We start from the raw sequence: 26,890 nt of genomic DNA, 5'->3' as shown, positions 1-26,890 counted from the left end.
AAAAATTAAAATTGAAAATACTCGAGAATAAGGCGACACAAAGAAAATGCCTAAGAGTAATTTTTTGTTGGAAATTTGTTGTAGAATTGATACCCTGCGTATGTCCGGACTTATACGTAGACACCCTGTATATATACGTGTCAGGTAAATGTTAAAAGATTATCTCTTTTCGAGCGATTATCGCCTTTCTCTTTCTCTCTTTCATACGCTCTCGCACACTGAGATGAAAGGTCTTGAACCGTCTGATCCTGGATCTCGAAGGGGACAATCGAACCCTCCATTGCACGGAAGTTATTTCATATTTCAGGCATACTTGCTAAGGAAGAATAAATTATTATATTATTGTGCACGAAATTCTCAAAATTAAAATTTGACTGACTTTACACTCGAGAACTAAAATGAAGTGGCTTTTTATTCCTGAATTTAGCATGCTGGAATGATTCACGTAAAGTTATGCTAGCGGAAATAAAGATAACGTTTCATGTTAATCAAAGAAGCATTGTAGATAATTTAACTTTCGTAAGAATATTAACTCTCTCTAACACCGTTGGGAGAATAAAAGGAACTATTGTGAATCTATTAAACATGCTATGCTAATAAAAACTAATACTGTCTTATCATGACATCATCGAGTGGCTAGATCTGCAAAGCTATCTTTCGCACAGGATTGATTGTATTTTGTCATTTTACAAATTCAGAACGCTCGATTATTAAACTCCCCACTTTCTATTTTCAAAGATCCACTAGTGTGAATGTGAGTTAAGCGTGGGTAGTTTTAGTGTTTATTACTTTTATCTTGTTTCCTGTGGATTTGTCATGCGATGGAGGGTCAATCCCGCCAGAACGAAAATAAGGTGAAATTCGTGCGCGATTACAGCTCGACCTTGTACAAGTTAATTACTCAGCTACGGTTTCGGCGTTCCCGAAAGAACACGTGGAGCGTTACACGACAGAGGCGAGTATATATAAAATATAACATACTTTTTAGAAGCTAGAAGATCACATAATCTCACGAGAAATAGAGTTTCTGAACGTTGTGCATGGCAAACATCTTTTCTGTTCTATTTTTCTCTCACTCTCCTCGTCGACGCTTACGTTCTAGAGTACATAGACGAGGATTGCGGAGTACCTCGGACGATAATGAAAAGTACTTGTCGGTTCACTTGTCGGTGAAATTAGATTCCAGAGAAACAGTTCTAAGAATTAGCGACTCTACTTTTATTGCTCACGCGTTGGATCAATTAATCGAAAAAAACACTTTCATCCAAGGTATTCCATACGTAGGGACGATTACAACTTCGTCACATTAGACTAAATTTTTTGCTTTTTTTTGTTTCTTTTAGTGGCTATTTGAGAAAACGTTAACGCAGTTATCCTTACGGATTATGAATTTACATGCTAAATGTAATTCTTAACTTACATTATAGTTCGCATGAACGACGCTATTAGTGTGTCTGTAATGAAAATACAGAATACACGTTTAAAGTGTAAAATAATATAAACAAAACGACGATTACCTTTGTAGGGATATTATAGAGATTGTAGATGTAACTGAGTATAATTTCAGATTAAATATAGAAAAATTGTATAAATAACAAATATAAGTATAAGTATAAATACTTTCCGTATGCTGCATAAGATATAGACATAACTTTAGGGGTGTATTCAACGTATAAAAAAATAACGAAAATTTTTCATATAGCTGTTTTCAAATTCAGGTAATCGATTTTAATATCATAATTCACTATGCAAGTGATGAGTTAAATCTCTTTTTTACTTTTTTTTTAATTTCCAAGGACTTAATAAAAAGGTAGATTCAAAATGCAAAGGAAACATCACAGAGAAAAATATAGGGTTAGAGCCAAGGTTAGACAGAACAATAGTTTGTATGAAATTGTTTATTTTTCTACGTGTAGAATTCACTCGTCAAGTTACGTCTTTATCATATGAAACACATCCTTGGAATATTACAATCATATTATAATCAAACACTGACAAGAAGTCGAAAAATTTGAAGACAATTAAATATACCACGAAAATACAAACTTTTTAATGGTAAAGGGACAAAAGAAACTTGCAAAAACATTGCAGAGTCAATCGTAAGCGTCGTCGTTTCGAAATCTTAAAAGTCTTCAATGTCCCTGTTTATAAAATAGTTCGGCGCAGTAGCAGCAGTTAAGTACATCGGGTTGAAAACATTAAAACTTTCCTCTGTGCGCGCAACTGATCGACAAAAGTCAGGAATTATTGCGGAGGAAGCAACGAACCGTAAGTAAATGTAATCTTTACACACATTAGCGATCGCTGAATCATCGAAGATCGACAGCAGTTCATTGAAAGATTCGCTGACAACCGAATGACACGAGAACAAATGAAAAAGTAAAGTCAAAATCTATTGGGCTGTCTGGAAAGTCCATGCCGATTTTTAGTAGGCGGTACAGGTCTGAATATATATGAATGGCTGAAAACAAATAACATATGTACATTCCTTAACAGGTGGAAAGGTTGTGGAACAAGATGGTACATATATAATTCAGTAAATATACATCAAAATTCAAATATGTCTTTGAATTTTTCTTAAAAATAGGCATGAACTTTCCGGACAACCCAATACGTAAAATTAATATCTCTTAATAGAGAACACTCAAAGTAATTGTATCTACGATCTTTGAAAGAGACCTTTCTAGTTTCGAGCAAGAAGTAATAAACTATTAGTGACGTTTTTGGTAAAAAATGGAGTACAAGGTAACAAAAGTATTAGATCAAGAATTTTAATCATTTTTTATGTCTCCTGGTTTAATGCTCTTACTATTAAAGAAATATTCCTTTATTTTACCATTTGGCAAACGATGTTCAATTCTCCGAGAAATTTTTGTCTGAGACATTACTAAAACAATTGTAGACCTATACGACAATTTGAATAATAATATTACTGATGGAAGATTTGAAACTAACAATTAGTAAATAATAAAGTTTCAAAGAATTACTAATTATTTCATAGCCAATTGCTCCTTAAACTGGTTTAAAATGGTTTTCTTAGACGTTACAAACACGCTTTAGCAATCCGACACATTTCGTTGTATATATACATAGTGCTGTCAACTAGTCAACTCAATACTATTGTTAGAGACACTAAGAAATCAAATATATTTACGAATCACTTTAAAACTACATTTAATAAAAACTCAAGATATATGCTACAACATTCAAAAAACGAAAGTTTAGATTTTACAAGCAAGTCAAAAATGCAATTGAAACAACTGGAAGAAAATGAAGAAGAAGTGAAACAGTAACTATACCAACTATCTTGTGCTCTAGATGTTACTTCAGATTTACATGAAAAGTGAGTAAAAGTATAGAAGCATTAAGTATTTATACGATTCTTATGACGAACCATTTACAGTAGAGTTTGTAACGTAAACACATTAGTTTATTGCTCCGTACGAATTAGAAAACATCAAATTTCCAGGAAAGTACTTTTAAAAATTGGCTCTAATAGAGGAATTGAAGAAGATTCCACTTCGAATAACTAATAATTTAATTAATTTAACGCTTAGAAAAGTGACAATAATTATAAAATCAAAAGGAAATCCCAAGAAGTATAAATTATTTATAAATTAATGTAAATTTTTGTTTTTTTTTAATCAAGTTTTAAAAATTAAACAGTTGTGCGAATACTTATTGCTTCAATATTTCTGTCGATTAATTGTTTTTTTTCTTGTTAATTTCGCAACTTAGATAAATAGCTATTTTTTTGTAATCTATCTATTCTAGAGATTTTTGGGAATATGTAGAATGACATTGTTCATAAAAAATAAGTTAATAAATTACAATTTTACACAGTTTTTTTGGAAATTGATCGGTGTACGAATACTTTCTACACCGACTGTACGTCATGTGCACAATATTTACTTTTGCTTTATGCGGTATAGTAGAACTCTTTGAAAAATAATCCTAATATTACTACGAACTTCTCCTCAACTTAACGAAAAATAGATTGGGACTGCTTATTCATTTCTTCTCGTGTACACGAACCGTTCTGGTTCCTTTGTCGCTTCGCTCGTCAAACTAAACATGGACGACTGTTTCCATCGAGTGCTTTGAATATGAAAACGCGCGCAAACCAGTAAAAAGATTGAAAGATGTCGCGCGTAGAAAATTCGCACCGAAGACTGTCCTATCAACGGGCCTAAATTATGAAACTGTTTACACAAATCATTCGAACGGAAGATTGGACTTAATTACGCGTAATTACTTCTCTTTCGCTGTACTTAAGCTTATCGGCTTACAGTTAGATACTCGTAGATATCTTATTAGAAGAAAAACTCGTGTGTACCGTTATTACTATATTATAGTGTTTTTTTTTATGTATATATATATATATACTTGTATATGCATTATGTTATTTATATATATCTTCATATTATATATAATTATATCACTGCACTAGGTGAACGGGAACAAATGAAGAGATTGCATATTCGTCGGATTTCTTCTCCGTTCACCTAGTGCTCTGCTGCTTTGTAAAATACCTTACAACTGTTCATATACGTAATAGATGTAACTTTTTTTGTAATAACTTTAAGTGGACCCCAACGGTAGTCGAACGTGCACGCCTGTGCACCGAGAAGATAATTCGACGACCGAATTAATGAATATAATGAGTGCAATGAGGTATGGAATAAACTGTATGTAACGATGGAGTAGAATTCTCAATTTTTCTAAATTTTTTAGAAGTGTACACAATTGTATAGAAATATGGAGAAACGTATCTGAATTTTGATACAAATTATACATATTATTTTATGTTACGTTTATCAAACATTATATCATATTAGAATTTACCTAAAGTTACTGTAGATATATTACATAAATTATATTGAAAGTATTTGTTTCGAAAATGTATAAGTTATTAGTTACTATCATTTTTTTCAAATTATATTAACATCGCTGTGTATAATCTATTTATCGTATAGCTGATAAAAATTGATGGAAGGAGAACCATAAAATGAAAATATTTTTAGAGACGTTAAGAAATGAATAATATTTATGTAAATTACACAAATGCACAGCATATGCTCCATATTTGCAATTCTCACTTAGATATTTAATAGTACATTTGTACTAATATTGTACAATTCATGTACATCCTAAAATCACCATATAAGTAAATGATCTTCAATATTTAATTTTCATTTGATACATACAATATATTTTATAATTATAATTCAATTATCCATTATAATTATAACAAATTTTATTTTATATATAAATTTAAGCTTTTCATTGAAGTGTTCAACATTGGCAAAAATTTGTTATATCTTATTATGGCCTTTGCCTGAGAAAATACCATCATACGCTTTTATAAATTCAACTTTGTATAAATTATTACTACTAATTCTTTTAACACATTATTAAATGAATTAGTTAAATTTGAATTTCAATTCTTGTATGAAAATTCATGAATGGTTCACAGGTAGAGAAAGATTTAAATTTACGTGAATCATTTATGAGTCCTTAAAAAATTGAGAAATGGTAAAGTACATTAATCCATATTGAAGATTTATATAATGACTAAAAAGATACTAATAAAAATTGTTGCACTCAACATTATTTACATTTGGGACATTGTTCCAGCCGTCTTTGTTTTCTGTTACGGTTTTTAAAACATGATAATTTCCTGTGATTTCAGATACTTTAGAATGTCGACATTTTCGTGTAGTTAATCACAAGAAACCATTAAATACTCTCACCGTTGTTTGTAAAGTTTTCCATACTACAACTATGTATGTAATAAGCTAATGTGAGAATCTTCCCGATACACAGGCACAGAAGAATTTGTTTAACTGTTTTAGTATAAATATTGCAATTGTAAATAGATAATTTAAATATTTCTTACCCGAAAGACACATCTAGATCGCATTTACGTTGCGCCGTAAAATCTTTGGAAATACTAGCTACGGTTTTTCTCGTTTAGAAAATTTTCCTCGAAAAAATAACATCAAAGTTGGGTGCAGGTGCTGAGTTACATTTATCGACAAGGTGTAAATATTCATAGCGATGCTCGTCAATTCTTATGTGGTTTCGTATCGTCGTTCTACACTTCGTTTGTTTCTCTTTTCTTTAGTCCATTTTAGTCGAATCGAACGGAGCATCGATTTACGTACAAGGCTCTTCGAGAAAGATACAGGTGAATAAATGTGTAGTTTGTTAAGGAGAAAGCGTTCAAGAATTAGAGTAATTATAGCACTCTCAAAAACGAGTTAAAAGTTGTACTGACGCTCAGACTAATTTTAGAGACTTATAATATGGAGGTATCAAATACACATTGAAATTAAGATTAAGAATATTGGAAGGATACAAAATATAAATTTTCTATATACATAGAAACAAAATATAAAAGAAATAACTTTTTCTTTCAAAGGAAGACAATGTCGTTTTCTTTTTTGTTCAAGACAACAAGTTAGTAAGCAGAACGTGTAAACTTACGGTTAACACAATAAATATTTCCTTCAAACAGAGTTTGTCTTCATTAATTTTACATTTTCCACTCATTTCAGCGTACAATATATATTTAATAATTCTTAACCAGTTTCTCCCAACACTCTGCACATTAGCAAAGATCATAAATGTGTCGCTATTTCTTATCTGTGAACAGGCATGCGACCATAAAACTGTCTCCCATCTCGAAACATATCTTCTGAACACTAAGAAAAGGTGTTTTACACGGTCAAGTAAGAAAATCTTTTGAGAACGAGTTCACAGAGGAAACAAAATTCTCAATTCGTCTAATGATCATCCTTGAGACGCAATATCTTATATCACATAACTACATCTTTGTATATTAAAAGTTGTAAATCATACGATTGAACGGTTTCTGTAAACGTCTAATTGGTCGAGACAGAAATTCATCAACAACGGTAATGATATATACAAAAACCAATCCGATGACTTTCGTACGGAATATTGAGGTGTTACAAACGTTTCATCCATCATCGTTTGAATCTCATTTTGTAAAACAATCGCGACACGTTCTAATAGGCCTTGTACACGTACAATTGGTTGAGAACAAAAGCTCTTCGGGAAGAGCTAAGTTTGGGTTGCTAACTGTTTTTAGAAAGAATGCTACATGTTCTCCCACTGTTAAAATGCTGACGTATTTAAGAGTCATAACAAAATGAATTATTGTAAGAATTCGACTGTTATTTTTTGGAAAGAATAAAAGTGTAAAATGAGAGGTAAACGTAATCTCTTGTGAATAGTTAATAATTTTTGATTAAAATTCCAATTAAGATTCCAGCATATTCATGTCAATGTTCCATGTTTTATATATATTAAATGAATCGTCCACTGCACAAGTCGGTTAACTCCACTTTTTGACAAATCTTAAATTTAAGTGTCAAAAGTACTTTATATAGTAATAACTTTTTATATTTAAAATAACTTTTTTGAATAATAAAGATTAACATCATTAAACGACAAAATTTGTTTGACCATTGAATAATAAATAATTTATTTCAGAGGCCATTTCATCGCAATTCTCAACTTTTTGTTTCATAAAGTTAATCGATTTGTGAAATAAACGGCTCATACATGAATATATTGTAGACTAGTTATCATATATTTAAAAGAAATTATGCTCCTTCGTCATTTCTCACTTCCATTGTTCCTAAAAAAAAAAAAAAAATAAAAAGCTCTTATGACTCTAAAATATACATTTTTGTGTGAGGCATAAATAAGATGGACATTTATTGCGATCATTTTTATAATGGATGCAGTTGGCAACCCCAGTTTGGGTACACCTATCCAAATCGTCTTTCATGAGTAAATACGAAGTGTAGCCGTTAAATAATTTCTTAAGTTTAGATTGTATAAAAAGAAAGAAGGAAGAGTTGTCCCATCAGACCAGGAACCAGTCCTCGAACGTTAGAATAATATTATAATTGTGGGACTTGTCGTAGCATAGATGGAATATCGAGGTTGAACCAGGAACAGTACTTTAGCCGAACCTCGCTTCTTTTGTATAATTAATTATCAACATATTACTTTATATGTTTATCTTATATATACACTATGTCATATCTGTGCGATAAAGACGTCAAATAAAGTAGAATATCAATCTTGAAGCTATGGCAAGTAGTAGAACAGTAGTACCTCGATAATTATACAAATTCTAATTTCTTCTTCATCATCATCGTCGTTTCTCTGTAACTATCGAAGTTGATAAGAATTTTTAAATAAATTAGTATAGTATAAGGTTGTAAGAACAAATGCTCATTTAATAATGAACAAACTTTCGTTCCCATGTAGAAAATACTAATTCAATTAATTATAATTAGAAGTAGAGACGATTAGGCTTCCCAATAAGTTTTACGCAATCTATTTCACTTTTGTACTAACTTTACGCAACGATAGGGAAACTTACGATTAATTTTAATTCTCGCAGATAGATGTACCCAAACTTTTGAGTGATAGCGTCTATTTCATCGTGACACTGTTGTGAACCTTATGAACTGTATTTTAACGACCAGCATCACGAATGTGCTCTGAACGATCAAAAAAATGTCAAAGGACAATTTATTTACAAGAAGTGCATTCACAAACAAACGAGTTAACGCGTGGAGTACGAAGACGTTCAGACTATCATTTCCTGCTTTCGAACAATTTTGTAACGACATTCGAGAAACCATGGTTCGATAATAGCGAATATTTTCGTTCGAGGCCTCTGCGTGCTCGAAGTACACGTGTCACCTCGATTCTCGAGAGCGTATTCTTTTGATCAGTCGCTACTAAATTTTCAATCGAAGTCCCTGAATGTCGAAATTAGAATCGATAACGTAGAAAAACTTTTACAGGCTATCGATGGATAGAGTTCCCTTTTCGTAGACACGTTTCGAATTTCGTTTTGTTTGACTGTTCCTCGTTACCGTTTTGTCTCGAAATTTATTCGTTATATAAAAATCTTTTCTTGTTTGTACGTGGTTTGCTATACCAACAAAAAATCTTACATCGATACAAATATCACAGGTTATCACAAGCAACGGATACGTTTGTCGGCTAAAATTTATAGGCCCACGAATTGAACGTAATTTAGCAAGAGGTTTGTAACATCAGTGATTTCTGGAATTCAAAATATGTCTACGAAGTTTCATCATAAAATCATCGACGCTAGGCCAATCTTTGTTGAACTTGTAACATTTTAACATCGTATCCTATCGTATGTTTGTTTCGTGTACATGGTCATCGCGTACCAAGCTATAGAACAAGATAGCATCAAGAATAGAGAATGTTCAGAGAAAGATTAGAATATGATTACTGCACGACGTTATAAATGCAACAGAACTGACCAGAAGTTGTTGTTCACAGATTGGCATGCAAAATCATACCTAACATCCATCTTCAATTGCTGTTGAATTCGACAGCATCACTCGATGATCTCAATAATTTATCTGGATTTGACTGCTCTTCTTAAAACCTCATCCTCTGCTGCTTTGGCATTCTCAATATGGCTGCCTTCTTATCAATTTTTTTCATAAACTCATATTAGCTATATCCTCGTTTCAGTGTTCAACATTCGTATAGTCGCACGAGAAATATATGCAGATTTAACGTATCTATTCTATGTATATAACACGTTTTTGTACAGAGCTTTCTTTGGTTTTCGAAAAGAAGAAACTTTAGTCTTTCATAATGATAACGAACTGGTTTTGATTGCGTGCAAGGTGTTCGGCGTGAAGGTTTCCTTTCGTTTCGTGCATCGGTACAATTTTTTTTTTTGCGTGGAAGAACATTTCGTGATCAATGAGTTCCTTCTTAGAACCTCGCGAACGGTTAAGAGAAATCGCTCATTCTCTGGTTTTTGAGAATAACACAGACTATCACGTTGATATACAAATTAGATAGGGTAGAGTTGCCATAATCGTGCCGCTGAAGATATTTTATTTTATATTTTTTGTTTGGGATCCATTTATGCGAAAATTAACATTAGAAATTGTTGATTAATATTTAAGAGATCTATTTTTAGATGTGAAACGTTTTACCAAGAAAAACTTAATTTGTTAAAAGCCTTTTCATAGCATCGCGTAGAAAAGGTAGAGTTTAATTAATCGATTCTCAACACATCATACCTGTCGGGGTGTTAGCTTATAGTTCCTTTAAAAAAAAAGTACATTTGTATATGAATAAATAAAGAGTATGGTTAAGAAAGGAATTATTTTGCTATGTAACACATATTTGTATGTGTACAACAAATAAATAGAAGGCCATTGAATACTCGTCTCAAAATTAAACACAAAGTTCTTGTTTTTAATTATCGAGCATTTTTTATTTTATAATGTTTTCGACTCTGTATAGTAATAATGATTAAATAATGCATATTTACATTAATGTAAATAACGTACGTTGATGACTGAATAACGTATTTATGCTGATTTGATAAGATAGAGTGGAACGATAACCGATTTTATGTATCTTTAATACTCTCCCATAACTTTCATGAACCCATCATGTACCATTTATGCTCATGATCATACTTTTTATACGTGGTTCCCTGCTGAGGAAATAAACCCAGTATCCTTTATTACGACAATGATAATTTATGATCCCACTGGTGCAATTTGAGAAACTTTGTACCGATTCGATTTGAGAATTCCGATGACGTTTATTTTTCATGATATCTTTTTGTTAAAATATAATTCAAAATTCAGTTAAAATTCAAAAATTAAAATAAAAATGTAATTCATCCTTTACTGTATTTTATAATAAATATACTTTTACACAAACGTAAAAATTTGGAATGAAACTGCACTGCTACAATTTTGTGAGTTATTTAAATGTGATCAAAAATCGAATGAATCCTACCATGATTATTCGATACAGTTTTGACAGGTGCAGAAACAAATATCACAAATTTTTAATAGAACTGACGTTGAACCTCGCACGTTCAACCTGACATAATCAATATGTTATGCATTTTATTACCTTTTCGTCTTTATATATTCAGTTTTGTTACGGTGCACTGAACATGGCAAATAAATACAGGATAAACCCTGTCGAGTTTTTATCCGCTCTTTCCATTTTCAATTATTTCACATATTCATCGCCAGATTATGTTTACATCCACAACAAATACAGAGATTGAAACGGCACGATTTAGGTGACTCTTTCCTATGAAACAAGCAAGTGAAACTTGTCCTGACTTTTTGACTATTCATGAATGCTCCATGAATTTTCTGTTCGACGAGATTTTTCTGGAAATCAAAGTCGATCGGTGATATTCCATAGCTTCGTGAAAATAGGGACAAAAGAACTCCGAGGAACGATTACTCGTAGAAAGGATACGCATTCTTTTTCCTCGATACTATTGCGCAACGCAATTTCCATGCTCGCGTAACCATCGCGTAATGTCAAAAGATGCAATGCGTTTCGCGCACCCAGCGTGATATCAGCGCCCAGTTGAGAGTTTTACCGCTGATATCGAGGGCAGATAGAGCTCGAACACCCCGCAGACAAGATAGAAAAGTGCACTTTCTTCAGCGAACGTTTCTCGCTGAGTACACATGTTATGCATACACGTTGACAGTATATGTATAGTATATATTGTATATGTATATATATATTTTTTTATATATATAGAAAGTTACAAAAGATAAAAGAATCGAGTATAATGTACACGTACAGACCCGTACCAGGAGACGATCGTCTCCCCAAAACGGATTACCACGTTTTTATTATATTTATTTTATTTTATTTTATTTTTTTTTGTTTTTTCTACTTTCCAAAAGCTTTTTCGTCTACCTCGCGATCATCTCTAATTTTTGGTCTGCGTCGCCGTGGAGGTAACTCCATCCAGCGGATGTACTTTCATCGCTGACTGAGACTGGACTCAGCTGACTCTGGCCAGTGGCTGAATGACGTCGATCATTAGGCTTCGTCGGAGTGGGAGCATTGGGAGCTGCGCTTCTTCTTGTGGTTGTCGTGGTAGTGACGATGGTGGTGATGGTGGTGCTGATGGTGATGATCGGTGTGCATTAGGGCGTCGGTTTCTGGCTGATTCTGATGGCCTACTAGGAGGTCCAGGGTGCCTCGTGGAAGTCCAGGTTGATCGGTGGCTGGCGGCGGGAACGGAGTTGCTACAGGTGACTCGGTTGGCAGAGGTAAGCAGTGCAAGACGTAGCATCTCACACCTGCTAGAATTATACCTGGAAATCGAGGTGCCTTTGTTAGATCGATCAAAATCAATTTAACTCTTTACCGACGACTCGCCTTTCTCGCCGGTGAATTGAAATTATACTAATAACACTAGTTTACAGAAAAAAAAAAAAGTACATTCAATGCCACAAATTTTTCCTTCTGTATTTTGGCCTACTAAACTCGAAAATCGCAAGAAAAAATTTTTCTATGTATAGGTCTTTTTTATATGAATTTTTGAATTTTTTTTTCAATTTTTTCTGACATACCTTCACATTGTAGACTATATCTCGAGTTAGAAACGGCTGATTGGGCCATACAAGACGCCATTTTAAAGGTAATCGAATTTCCAACTATTATTTTTCACATTATTTTCCAATCGGTTCAATAGTTTAAGTGTTACGAGCCAATATATGTATATGAGAAACTTTGATTTTTTCGGCTAAAATAGAACACGAATATTTCTTCCATTGGCATGGGAAAATATAAATTGTCAAATTATGTGCAGTTTCTTATTGTTTACGTATAGATCGCACTGTTACGAAGAAAACAAGCTTTTTGTTGAAGAAAATCTATGGATAAATACCGGAGTTAGGAACAATTGAGTAAAGATACAAAAATCTCAATTTTACTCTGTTTTTGTATTTGTTTCCTATTTATATAGAAAACATTTATTTAATTAATTTCGATTAGAAATAATTTCGGCCTTTGCTTTGTCTTCTGTTATTCATTGGGTTCGTTTCTCTGATAAGGAACCAAATGTAGTCTATTAACATTCTTTCATCCCAATATCCTTGATAGCGCTCCTCAATAGTTTTTATATCTTGGTGAAACCTTTCGCCGTGTTCGTCAGTTACATCGCCAAGATTCTCCGTGAAAAAATGCAAGTGAGAATGTAAAAAATGAATTTTGAGCGACATATTTACGTCTGTTGAAATTAAAATTGAAATTAAATGTACAAATTTATCCATTTTGTCAAATCAAATAGAATAACAATATACATTTCATATCCATATCCATTTTTCCATAATTTATTAGCAAATCTTCAACAACTTCCTTATAATTTATAATCTGCCGAGCCACAAGCCCTAAACTATTGAGCAGCGCTATCAAGGATATTGGGATGAAAGAATGTTTGGAGACTACATTTGGTTCTTCATCAGAGAAACGAACCCAACGAAGAACAGAAGACAACGCAAAGGCTGAAATTATTTCTAATCGAAATTAATTAAATAAATGTTTTCTGTATAAATAGGAAAAAAATACAAAAACAGAGTAAAATTGGGATTTTTGTACCTTCACTCAATTGTTCCTAACTCCGGTATTTATCCATAGATTTTCTTCAACAAAAAGCTTGTTTTCTTCGTAACAGTGCGATCTATACGTAAACAATAAGAAACTGGACATAATTTGACAATTTCTGTTTTTCCATGGTGATGGAAGAAATATTAGTGTTCTATTTTAGCCTAAAAATCAAAGTTTCTCATACATATTGGCTCGAAACACTTAAACTATTTAACCGATTGGAAAATAATGTAAATAACAATTGTTGGAAATTCGATTACCTTTACAATAGCTTCTTGTGCGACCCAATCGGACGTTTTTAACTCAATATATGGCCTAAAATGTGATGGTATGTCAGAAAAAAATCGGAAAAAAAATTCAAAAATTCATGTAAAAAACCTATCCATAAAAAAATTTTTTCTTTCGATTTTCGAGTTTAGTGGGGCAAAATACATAAGGAAAAAATTGTGGCATTGAATGTGCATTTTGGCTGTAAACTAGTGTAATAGTCCTATGAATAACATTCTAACGTTGGAACTCAGAAAACAACCCTAGAAACTCAATTTATAACATGGAACGCCTAGAACTCATTCGTTCTAAGGATACTATTTTAGTTCATATCCATCAAAATGTTATTTCAATTTAACCCATTCACTGCCAATTTACCAGATGTCTCGTAGTTCAAATTGGTTGCAAGGGATAAGCTTATAGCCTTTTGTTTCACGATTTATTAAAAAATTTTCTTTAAAAAAAAAAACAAATTCAATATCACTTTTTATTATTAAAATAATAACCTAGGTTACACATCTGTATTCTATCTTGGCGTCAAAGGTAAAACGCTTTAAATTTGGCTGTCAGGGAATGGGTTAAACGAAAATAGACTTAACATAGTATAATCCTTTACTTCTAGACTACTTTTATAAAGATCTACTTGCCAAGATAACAATAAAGTAGACTTATTTATATTTTGTTTTCATAAACTTTGAGCACTATTTAGCAAGTTCGAAAATTGAAAACATGCGTTGTCATATTAGTGTCCCTAGCACTAGTTGACTGTTTAATTCGACTCCTAATGGTGGATACGATTACATTTAATGTCATTGAACAGGACTTCACTAATATAAATCCCTAATTGGTCGATTAGTGTTATTTTACAGGAGCTCGAAGATCATGCAACGTGTGAGACCCATCCCATGTTAACCGTCTCTACTCGGATATCCCTTCTGAGAGGATATTGAAAGTTTGGCATGCTTTGTCATTGATTCTATGGGAGTACGTGAATGCAAACACTTCAGAAATATTTTCTTGAAGGTTTCCATTTAAATGGTATGAAAAAGCAAATCAAAATATGATATATGTACTGAGATGTATAGGAAATGAAATATAAGTAGGTTGTTACGTAGGAAGAAATCGTGATGTATGTTTATAGTGGTGTTGACATTTAACGAGAACAACGAGGAGCATTTATATAAGGAATGTAGGTGTGATTTTGTAATATATCCATTATTTAAGTAGTATAATGCAAATGTTATTATTCTTGTGTACTTTTTTCCTTTGATAACGTGTATTGTAACATTGTATGCTGTATGAAATATATCAGAAAATGTTTCTTAATACAATTTAAAAAGTTTAAGTTATCTTACTATTGCTTCCAACCAGCAATATATAATATTCTTAATAATAATAGAATATACTGTACATGTAGTTCATTAATATATTGAACATACCATGTACATGAAATTTACGTATGTTTAATCAGAAAAAGGTATATGCTTTCTGCATATCTTATGTGAATGGTATATTAAAAGTATTAATGAACGATTGACCACTTTCGTTCACATCTGTTGGAAGGACAAACAAAGTGACACCTTTCCTTGAATTACAAATTCGGCTATTTGTCCAGCTTGGGCCAAAGTATTTTATTAGAATTTAAGAATTTCCTCCGAGTACTTTCACCAAAAGTAAGCAAAATTTTATTCGAATAATACATGATAACTGAAAACACCATGCAGTGATTTATTATCAACGTTTATACCGTTGGACAGTTATCGATACGTGCTTTTGTCTATTCAACGTGAAATTTAATCATTACATCATTTTGTAATTCAAATTTGGATTTTTACCGTATAAACAATGGATTAAAGGATATGTATTTATCATTCGTTACAACCTGAATTACCTGGTATTGTTCGAGATAGCATTGTTTGTCGTTTGTAGTACTATAATAGGCAGGAAGAGTTTGTATTTCGATTACCATCAAACAGGCTGAGAATTTGTATACAATAGGATTTTCATATTCAATTTTGAGCAACTTTGGTTATGCACATTTTTGCAGTCAACGGAGAGATAGGCGAGATATCATGCACATCTGGCGGATATTTTGGAAAGACGCCTAGACGTGTACAACATTCAAACAGACAGGCAGGCAGGCAGGTAGGCAAACAGACAGATAGACAAACAGATGGACGGACAACCAAAAATTCTAAAAATATAATTTTTCACATACGGTACTATTAAATGAAATTATAAATATCAGAGATTTGGAGAAAAAAACAGAAGTATATGAAAATAGAGAATAATGATCCTCAACGGATAGTATTCAGTACGACTACTCTTTCAATGCAACATGCAAATATCTTATAGATCTATTTATATCTATACAAAATTCTGGAAATATTCTTCTTCGCTATGCTATTCCTACATAAACTCAAATATCTCAATTTGAAATAAAAAATAAAATTATAAAACCGCCTACCTTCTTGCAAATTTATGTATTAGGTTGTCCGAAAAGTTTCTTTCGCGACTTACATTCAGCTGTTTTGTGTGGCGGTGTTTCTATAAATAGCTACCTTTATCTCTTATAAGTAATTGATGTTAAAACAATAATAGAGCAAAATGGACGTAATTGAATAATGTAACAGAAAAGATAAAATATTGTGTACTACTTACTAATGCAATGAAAGAAACTTTTAGGACGATCTAACACACGTATAGGTTCGAAATCTTTATTTAGATAAGGGACTCGACCATTTGAGTCTTATGCACTGAGGAAATGGTGCTCACCGAGGAGAAGCAGAATAGAACCCGCCACGAGTAGAGCGAGTCTATGGTCGGTGGTCGTTGCGCCTGGGGCGAGTTGGACTAAACCAACAACTAGCACCACTGCACCCAACAATAGGCACACCACCACTGCGTGAAGACCCGATATCTGTTGAACGACAATGATTTTGTTAAATAATTTTCGGTCGCTGACAGGCATGAAAACTCATCCTTAGGCGATTCGGTCCAGAACTGACGTAATAATTAATTTCCCAAAATCGAACAACTGTTTCACAACTAGACAATCTTCGTCTGACAATTTTGTTCCTCTACATTTTAAATATAGCAAACTATATACAGGGTGTCTACGTATTAGTTCGAACATACGCAGAGAATTCTTCAACAAATTTCCAACAAAAAATTACTCTTAGACATTTTCCTTGTGTCGCCTTATTCTCGAGTATTTTCACTTTTAATTTCATTTCTGTGTTTTCGACTTGACACTCTTTAAATAGCCATAACTCCACCAAATTATAGTGCAAACTTAAAAATCAGTACACCATTCGAAAGAGCATTAAATTTTCCGTCTCCCTGATGGAAAATCAAAATTTATTACGTAGATTTAACAAGTGAAAAATTAGGTCAAACTCTACATTGTGAAAATTTAAAAAAATTTGACTTTTTATCTATCCGTTTTTCGGTTTCAAAGACATAGTTGTCTGGCGGGAACTCTTCGGGAAAAACTTCCTCGAAGTCTCAGCTTCTGAATCGTATTGTTAAAAAAAATTGTGCGATGGTATTTTAGGGAGAAAATAACGTTTAAATCCAGAAAAGCGTGGGTTTTTAGGTGAAAATCAATATTTCTCAACAAAAATCGACTTGTTACTTTAAAATTAGCTTGACATCGGGTTTGATATATTTTTCAGTGACACTCCCGAGGCTCTCCAATTAGGAAAACAACTGTTTTTTTTACACCTCAAGCCTCTCCCAGCCGTGTGTAGAGCCTGAGTGCGTGGTGAATAATAATTGTTTTTGAACATGTATCAATAGAATTTTCGTTTTTAGAGACAATTTAACCAAAATCAACCTCGGTGTATCGATAAATGATATGGAGATTGGAGCACGATCGTTTTCACAAAGCAAAAAATCAATGTTGTCGACGCTGGAGAATCGATAAGTTTTGTTTTAGGAGGCGGACATTTTGAACACTTTTCTGCATTTAAACGTCATTTTCTCCCTAAAATACCACTGTAGAATTTTTTTTGACAAAACCATTCAAAAGCTGAGACTTCGAGGAAGTTTTTCCCGAAGAGTGCCCGCCAAACAACTATGTATTTAAAACCGAAAAATGCATACAGAAAAAGTCAAACTTTTTGAAATTTTCACAATGTAAAGTTTGACTTAATTTTTCACTTGTTAAATCTTCGTAATAAATTTTGGTTTGGTGTTAGGGAGATGGGAAATTTAAGTACACTTAGTTTTAAGTTTGCGCTGTAATTTGGTAGAGTTATGGCCGTTTAACGAGTGTCAAGTCGAAAACACAGAAATGAAATTAAAAGTGAAAATACTCGAGAATAAGCCGACACAAAGAAAATGTCTAAGAGCAATTTTTTGTTTGAAATTTGTTGTAGAATTGACACCCTGCGTATGTCCGAACTTATAGACAAGTAGACCTCTGTATTAAAAGGACACGTTTTGTGTTCCTTTTACTATAGAATTTAAATCATTAAAGTAAAAATGAATAAAAATCCAGTGTACCTAAAAATAAGTTTAGAGAAAAATAACACTAACTTATGTAAGGTTATGCAGCCCACATCGATATGGTTTCAATAGATAATTTAGATCAGGCCACATTTTTAGATGCATTTTTGTAAGTAAATCTGTGATAAACAACAGTTCTTCATCTTCGATTTTTTATTTTATTCTTCGATGAAAGTATTCTCAGGACACTAGTAATTTACAATTAAAATACAATTTCAGGGTTCATAAATATATCGCAAAGATGATTTTGCTCTTCGACTCAACGCGAGAATGCGATTATCTCGCTTAAATGTTTCACGATGCGTTGGGTATACTCACTTAAAATCAATAAATAGTCGCGTTAGCTCGACGATGTTCGTTATTACGGCGTGAACATAAGAAAAGAATTACCTTGCCACAGAGATACAACTCGGGTAAAGGCTCCAGGTGGTTGTTGTGCCCATGAGGACTAGGGGTGGGCGGCGAGCCTTGAGGTGGTGGCATCCATTGGCCCCCTAGGTAAAGCTGGCTGGGGCGTTTTAACCTTTTTTCCTGTCGTTTACGTTCGTGGCGAACTGCCACCGCTGGCATGGCACCGATCATACTGCAAAACAATCGCAGTGTCACCATACGAGGCATGAAAATATTCATTTTTAATCGTGCAGTTGAAAAAACAGCATTAATAGAATAATTTTATACCAGCCTCGAGGACAAACCATTCGAACACACAAAATGGAAACTAATATTTCCAATAAAATATCTTTTTTGTACAAATAGTCCAAATAATTCACCAAGGATAAATTATTGCAGAATAATTTCAAATTTGTAATTCTGTTCAGGAATATTATTACATCATATTTTAATTAATTTTTAGCAGTATGCGCCAGGATGGGCAATACAAATTTTATATCGAATAATTTTTTTTATTTCATTTTTTAAATGATGAACAACATTAGTTTGAGGAAATGACAGGCTTTTAGCATTTGTTATATTGGAACTAAGTTTGGATTACGCGTGCTTATGTTATTTAAACATACATTAGGTATAACCATTTTAACCATTATATATTTTAAGAATTAGGTATAGGTACAGGCATAACATATTTCTTTACATATTTATATATTTTACATATTTTAAAAACCAGGTGTAACTATGTTAAAAATCAAATCAATTTATTTTTCTTAGCATATCGTTTGCGAAATGAAAGAACAAGAAACCTTTTTACCATTTTATTATCTAATTTTCTTTTGCCCTTCATTATGACTCTATTACATAATTGAATTCTTATGCAACGCTCTGAATAGTGTATTTCATTCGTTTCTGATATTTAAGTAATTTTTCATTTTAAAATTCAGTCCATTTCACTCGTTTCTGTATTTCGAGATCTCTCAGTTATATCGAGCAATGTTCTTTCAACTTTGTACTTACAACTTTCATGTCTCTTTTTTGATAATTGCTGTTTCGCGGTACTGTATATTGTTTTATTTGTTTTCTGTGGTTGGCAAACCATGACGCTAGCAGATTTTTAATTCTCAATATTGGAAAATTGTATGTTGAACGCTGCAACGCACATGATCCCGTTTTCCTAACCGTGAAAGGATCTGATGCGTGTCAGTTAATCAGTTCGCTCCAATTTCCAATGTTTACAGAAGATTTTAACGTTTATCTTCTATATACGTCACGTAAAAATGACATATCGTATTCCAAGGGAATGGGTGATGATAACAGGAGAGATTGGTTTGCGTTTACTCGCAATATACCTGATAGTCTAATGGCCTTACCTCAGTAGTATTTATACAGGGTGTCCCAGCCTTAGTGATACAGCGCTCTAACTCCAAAACTATCGGCCGAATGTGAAATTCCAAATATGGAAATTGCATGGTGAAATGGGGCTCATGTTTCAGCAAGAAGGAATTTTTGTTAACTTTGTTATTTAACAAGATATGATGGTCAAGTTTCGTTTTTCAAATGGAACTATATATTTTTTTGTATACCATGCGATAGTACTTTTCAAGACGAATTCATTAAGCTTTAATGTATTTACCCGATTTTTATTAGTTTTCAAGCTATAACGCTTCAAAGTTTGCTAATTTTCAAGGAAAAACCTCGATTCGACGCCGGGCGGTCCCATTGATGCGGTAAGCACCATGGGGTTCTTGAAATCGATACGGAGGGTCTCGCTTGCGATCCCAGGCCCAAGAAAGGAAAACGAGAAAAGTATTGACCGCTACTGATGCATTACTTGTAGCGCCGAAAATTTTCTAGGTAAGTAATACTTTTCCTGTTTTCCTTCCTTGGGCCTGGAATCACAAGCGAGACCCTCCATATAGATTTCAAGAACCCCATGGTGCTTACCCCATCAATGGGACTGCCCGGGGTCGAATCGAGGTTTTTCCTTGAAAATTAGCAAACTTCGATGCGTTATAGTTTGAAAACTAATAAAAATCGGGTAAATACATTAAAGCTTAATGAATTTGTCTTGAAAAGTACTATCGCATGGTATAACAAAAATATATAGTTCCATTTGAAAAACGAAACTTGACCATTATATCTTGTTAAATAATAAAGTTAACAAAAATTCCTTCTCGCTGAAATATGAGCCCCATTTTACCATGCAATTTCCATATTTGGAATTTTACATTCGGCCGATAGTTTTGGAGTTAGAGCGCTGTATCACTAAGGCTGGGACACCCTGTACACTCTGGGTCTAGTTGGTCAATCTAAATAAAACACGTCCTGCGATCCAAATTCTAAATTAAAATGTATATATACTCTAAATTATATAATTAAATTTTAATGTATATGTACTCAAAAATTTATTAAGATTATTATTTATGAAGTTAGAGTTGAAGAATTATGTGAAATCTGTGACTGGATTTTAAATACTATCCTTTCTTTAAAAATTCTTAGTCTATTCGGGTATAATTTGTACAAGAGCGCCCTCATTTGGTATTATAAACGAGGTGTATTCAGATTACGCGTAACTTAATTTATAGTTTACGTTGCACAACGTTAAATTTTAATTGATGGTATTCCATTAATTAAAGCACCAAAATCAAGCATCTACATATTTGATTAATATCGTTAAATTTTGATGCACTTTGTGTTCTAAAAGTACAAAAATATGAATTATATTCATTTATGAAGTTAAATGTGTAGTGTTTTGTATTGTAAGCCGTTGATTAATACTCTATGAGTTCGATAATTATTTAAGTACTTATTTTCTTAAGTATTAAAAACAACAATTTCAACAACCAAAAATATACTCTGTTATTAACTCTAAAATTGACTTAATCGTTTAATCTTTGCTTATAAATGCATCAATGGCTTTCGATTTCTTTCCTTGCAACTCAGAAGTAGAATATGTCGTCCATGGTCAGACATACTTTCTGTTACTACTCCTATAAAGGAATTCGTTATGAATTTTCAACACGAAAACAAGATAAAGTAAACAATCTAAATTTGTATGTACGAAAATGTGCACTTTGAAGTATATCTTGTAAAGTTTCTATTGAAAAATATTCAAAAATGGCGTCGCATTAATTTTGTCTCGAAATGCCATTACATATTTTTATTTGGCCGCCATAGAATCTTCTAGACTACTAGTCCAAATTTGTACAGTATATTGTTGTATATATGGTCTCAAATGTAGAGTAGAATTTTTGTTATACCTTTGTTTACTCGATAATAATACAATTTTTAGTCTTGTACTCTCACTGGAAAAAGAGGAAAAAATAAAAATGTTCAAAAACGATTACGCTATTGTATAAAAATATTCTGTGGAAATTTTTAAATCGATGTCAACTGAACAAATATTATTAACAAATAATGCTGCACCATCTCCCAGTATTTTTCAATTCTACAAGATAGAGATAAATATATAAATATATATACATTTACGTATTCAAATTTGAACATGTCAGATGATATAACCTTTATGTCAAAAGTTTAAAATAGTAATTTGCTTTTAGACGAGTCAATGTAGTTGTACTCCTTAGCCTTTTTATTCGTTACGTGTCAAATTTTGCATATTGAATTTGACATTTTAATACAAACTGGAAAGCAATTTGACCCGTCATTTCACGTTTTCCTACGTTTTATACGCGCAGTCCAATTACATTAAATACTGGCATGCAGAGATGGTTAATATTTAATTCAAATCATAGATACCAAATAAAATTAAACGTATAACAATCTATTCATGATGTTTATTGGATTGAATAATTGTACAGATAACTTTTTATTCGCTATAATTTAAATTCTTATTTTTATTAAATCATAAACGAATAAAAAGTCGTGTATTTTTTATTCGTTTATTCAGCTTTTCATCTACAGAAAAAGTATGCCAACAAATGCCATCGTGTAGCTTGTAATAGAAAAATTGAAACCAAACTGTAGCTTCGCGTTATGTTGATAGAACTAATCAGCTAATGCATCAGCTCAAAAGAAGCCGTTACCATGTGTGTACTTAAAATTTTTGTTTTGTTTGCACAACTCATAGCTGCTTGGCTTAATTTCGATTTATTCCTAGATAGTGATAGTCAGAGTTACTAAATAGACCAACGTAACAATTGAAATCCAAAGTTACATAATTTGAGTAACGCAATTTCAGTCACTACAACAAAATTTCTTCTGAACTATTATTAAGCTAGCTATTATTAATTCCATTACTGAAGCAATGTTTTCACGAGTATTCGTACTCATCATGTGCATTAAAGAAATTTATCTGAATTAAATAATAAATTAGACGTTTCCAAATAAATTTTGCATTATCAATAAATATACACACGTAAAGTTTATTCATTTACATGTTTATAATGGAATATTCATTTGCAAACGTCAATCCTGTCATTTATTTTAGACTTTCTTCAATGGAGATACAAGATACAAATACTTATGGGACTGACTGTATGCTTGTTTCATTATGTGGATAAAAGTCAGCATAAATGATTGATAAAAAACGTAAATGGTTTCTGTAACTTTCCATGTGCAATTCGGAATTATAAAAAATGCTTGTGCTTTGTAAACCTAGTGTTAACTCTATTAAAAATGGAGAAGATACCTTCATTAGTTTCTAACAAAATAACTCGTACCACTTTATACAGAATATATCGTACATAAGTGCTTGTGTCTAAGTAGTGTGTCTCTATTACTTATTAATCAAGCTCGCACCGATTCTTTGCCAGTAATTTCACACATTTACTGAAACTCGTGACTCGAAGGTGTACTTCTGACGCGTCGTGTCGTTCAGACTTGTTTCGCCAACAAGGGGGCGAATGATCACGCGTGGCGGTGGATTAATTGCCGCTGAAAACGTTGGAACGGGTGTCTCGTGTGAAATGGGTCGATTTTTACAAAACGGTCATTTAACAATACGGAACGGCGGCTGTACTTTCGGCGAGTTCGTGAACCAAGAGACGCTGTGAACTTTGGTGACCCCAGGTGACCCCAGGCAACCCCGTCGGTCGATACGTCACTACATCCACCTCGTTCGCCCGCTGGGCTCGCCAGGTCGCTCGAATATACGCGAGTTCCATGGGGGTTGGGCGAATCGACGGTAAAAGCAAGCCTGCGATCTTCACCCAAGAAAGAGGCACTCGTTTCTTCCTCCTGTTACGGCAGGTTAATATTGTGTGACTGACCTGATCTACCCTCGATAGATCTGCGCGCGCGCACGCCAAAGGGATTGTTTTGGTTCTACGAAACGTCGATCAACGTTTCAAGCACTGGTAAACCAATTACTGGTATTTGGAAAGTGGAAATCAAGGATTAGTGGCAGTCGAGGATAGCGTAGAATTTTTGAATTTGACGATGTATATGGAATATCTAACAACATTATTAGCATATTTATTATAATTCAACCTTTTACTTTACTACGAAAAAAAGTGTACTGAGAATCTACATACAAGGTATATATCTGTCACTGCAGACTTTTTGGATTTGGCGATGTATATGGAATGTCTAACAATATTGTTGGAATATTTACTATAATTCAACCTTTTATTTTGCTACAAAAATAAGTGTACTGAGAATATATGTACAATGTATATATCTGTCACTGCAGAATAAGAAAAGAAAAGGTTTAGGATATGGCCTGCCCTCTCAAGTGTCATTGAGGACCTTTCCCATTATTTCCTAGATCCTAAACAGATGTGTGAAAACTGCAGTGGATAAAACTAGAAATTCTTCTTACCTTTTACTTATAACGTTTAACGTTTGTCTGTTAGTCCTGACCAGCTCCTCGTATGCAATAAGAGTATGATGTTATATCACTTCAAAAAGAATACGTGTATTTTCGAAAGATTAACTCTACTTCACAATACAAATAATTCAAATGAATCTCGTAAATTGAAGTGTATGTAATATTGCCAATTGTTTTAACAAATCTTCATAATCAACTTTTCTTAAAAATTCACCATGACCATCACTTCGAACTTCGAGCATATATGTATATGGTAAATAAATTATTTTGTGCACGTAACGTTACAGAACTTTGACAGATTTAACCCTAAAATTTTCGTTATGCATTAAATTTAAAATTGAATTAACTTTTCGTAACAGTTCGTATGTTATTATAAAAATAAAAGAACTCATTCTGTTCTAGTATGCATATTTAATAAATGTGTTGAACCTCACAGAAGGACCTATGAACAATGAACAAATAAATTCATTTCTTTTTATTGAACTCGTAATCTGACCAAAGATATAAATTTTGAAAAAGATCCAAAAGTATGGATTGAAAGGTTGAAGTTAAAAATGACCTGTAATATTATAAATATATTGCTCTGCAAAGTCCACTGTTTTCATATGTTTCAATAATTCAACGAATTATACCATTTTGTTAAGCAGTTTAATTAAGCCGTCATCGAAATCCTTTATTTATCGTTGGTGAGCGCGGTTTTGTTTCAGCGTGATACCTTAAAAATTTAATTTTTAACGAATTTATAAATGGTATCCTGTTTTTGTTTCGCATGCTGTCTTGACAGCTATCGCAAACAAATGATTCGTGGCTGCGAGAGTTAAAGCACAACTAGTTCTGCGATTTAAGAGTTAAAGCGACTGTGTGGAGCCAACGAAAGGATCGATTTGAAAGACCTCTCACCAGTTGCTTTGTCAAGGGGAACACTGGCTCCTCTTGCTTCGTTAGCCGGTGGTTCGGATACATAAAATTCGACAACATTGAAAGTAGGGATGGAATCGAGTATATCACATGAATTTATATCAACAGTATTATCTACAGTTAGACAGTGATTATTTCGTGATTACTTTTGTAAATTTTATTAGTAACTTTTTACTTGTAACTAGGTTTATAATTTACTGTCATAAATAACTGTATGTGTGTCGCAGCGTCGACAGTCTTTAGCGACGATTAAACGACGCGTGGAATCAGTTAGGATTCCTGAACAAATGGATATCAGTGGACTGTAACTTAGTTAAAAATTGTTGAATGCGAGATTGTATTTTCACTAACAGACTTTATTCGGACGTTGTGGTGTAATGGCTAGTTAGAGACAGAATGAAAACGCTTCTACGAACAGTCGAAGTAGGCGTACAATTTTTGTGTGTTAAGGGTGAGGGAAAACAGTTTCTGATTGGTCTATTGGTTGGCTAAAATTCGGGTGGAAATGGCAAATTACAGTGACGTGGACAGAAGGTCTGGGTTTTCCAAGTTGACCGTAGCAAATAATAAAGCCAAGCCAATACCTCGACGTGAGAAATGCAAAACAAAGACTTTACTGCTAAGGCTAAAGGTTCTGGCGACCAGATGTGAGTAGTAATAAACGAAATGATTCGACGGTACGTATTGATTCCTTGGGTCTTTATTGCTGCTACAGGTAAAGGGCCTCACAATAACTAAAATTAAATATATGGAAGTAATCTTCATTGTTACACATGATTATATATCATTCTAAACCTTATGTTCCTTTTTATTATTGTACATATATTTAATGTGTTTCTACAAAGAACCTAAAGTAAGGTCGAAATGTAGAATAATAATATTATATTTAGGAAAAGAATTTTTCCAAGTAGTTAAAAAAAAAATCAGTAATTTGTAACCTTTAAAACTAACTACCTATAATTATTTATTAATCACTAATCGTGTTTAACTATTCGTTATTCATTAATTGTGTCTGATTACCGATCAGTCATGATTAATCACACTTACTGATTATTCAGGAATAACCTTAAATGAAAGAAAGAAAAATTCATCTTCTGCTATATAAATTTCATTTCACCCTTCGAATAAAAAATGATTTGCCAGTTATTTATACGTCTATGAATTAATTAATACTCAATCTAAACGATAAGTGGCTGAATATGCAGGTCTGTTGAATGTCTCGATAAGAAAACATTATGTGCTAATTTTATACAACTTCCTCAGCAAACTTTACATAGACTGTTTTCATTGGGCTACCAATCTGCCACTTCACGTAATAGAAGGTTGATAAAGAAAACATGATTGTCATGCGTTTAAATTGTCGATGCGTTTGTTAGTCTAATCCTTTGCAGATTTTATTTTTAAATAAAAGCGACTAGCAACTTCAAGACTATTTTGTAGTCTCGTTTCTGATAATTTAAAGTGTTTTTTTTAGAAAAGATATTTACATAACAGTCATAAAGAAATTACTAGTCGTCG

General features: G+C 32.8%; 1 protein-coding gene across 1 annotated transcript in view; it reads right to left on the bottom strand.

Annotated features, from left to right (window-relative positions):
- Positions 1 to 11,738: 11,738 nt before the first annotated feature.
- LOC128895095 (uncharacterized) overlaps positions 11,739 to 26,890 on the bottom strand; it is a 129,993-nt gene continuing 114,841 nt past the window's right edge. The window contains exons 2-4 of the mRNA XM_054157370.1: positions 18,664 to 18,856; positions 16,537 to 16,681; positions 11,739 to 12,200 (exon numbers count right to left, since the gene is read on the bottom strand). Coding sequence (XP_054013345.1) covers positions 11,923 to 12,200; positions 16,537 to 16,681; positions 18,664 to 18,855 — 615 coding nt within the window. The 5' untranslated portion in view covers position 18,856 and the 3' untranslated portion in view covers positions 11,739 to 11,922. The remainder of the gene's footprint in view (positions 12,201 to 16,536; positions 16,682 to 18,663; positions 18,857 to 26,890) is intronic.

Source organism: Hylaeus anthracinus, unplaced genomic scaffold, assembly GCF_026225885.1.
Source record: "Hylaeus anthracinus isolate JK02 unplaced genomic scaffold, UHH_iyHylAnth1.0_haploid 4, whole genome shotgun sequence".
NCBI classification, from domain to species: Eukaryota; Metazoa; Arthropoda; class Insecta; order Hymenoptera; family Colletidae; genus Hylaeus; species Hylaeus anthracinus.
Note: the sequence above shows the minus strand (reverse complement) of the source record. Positions and strands in the feature narration are given on the sequence as shown.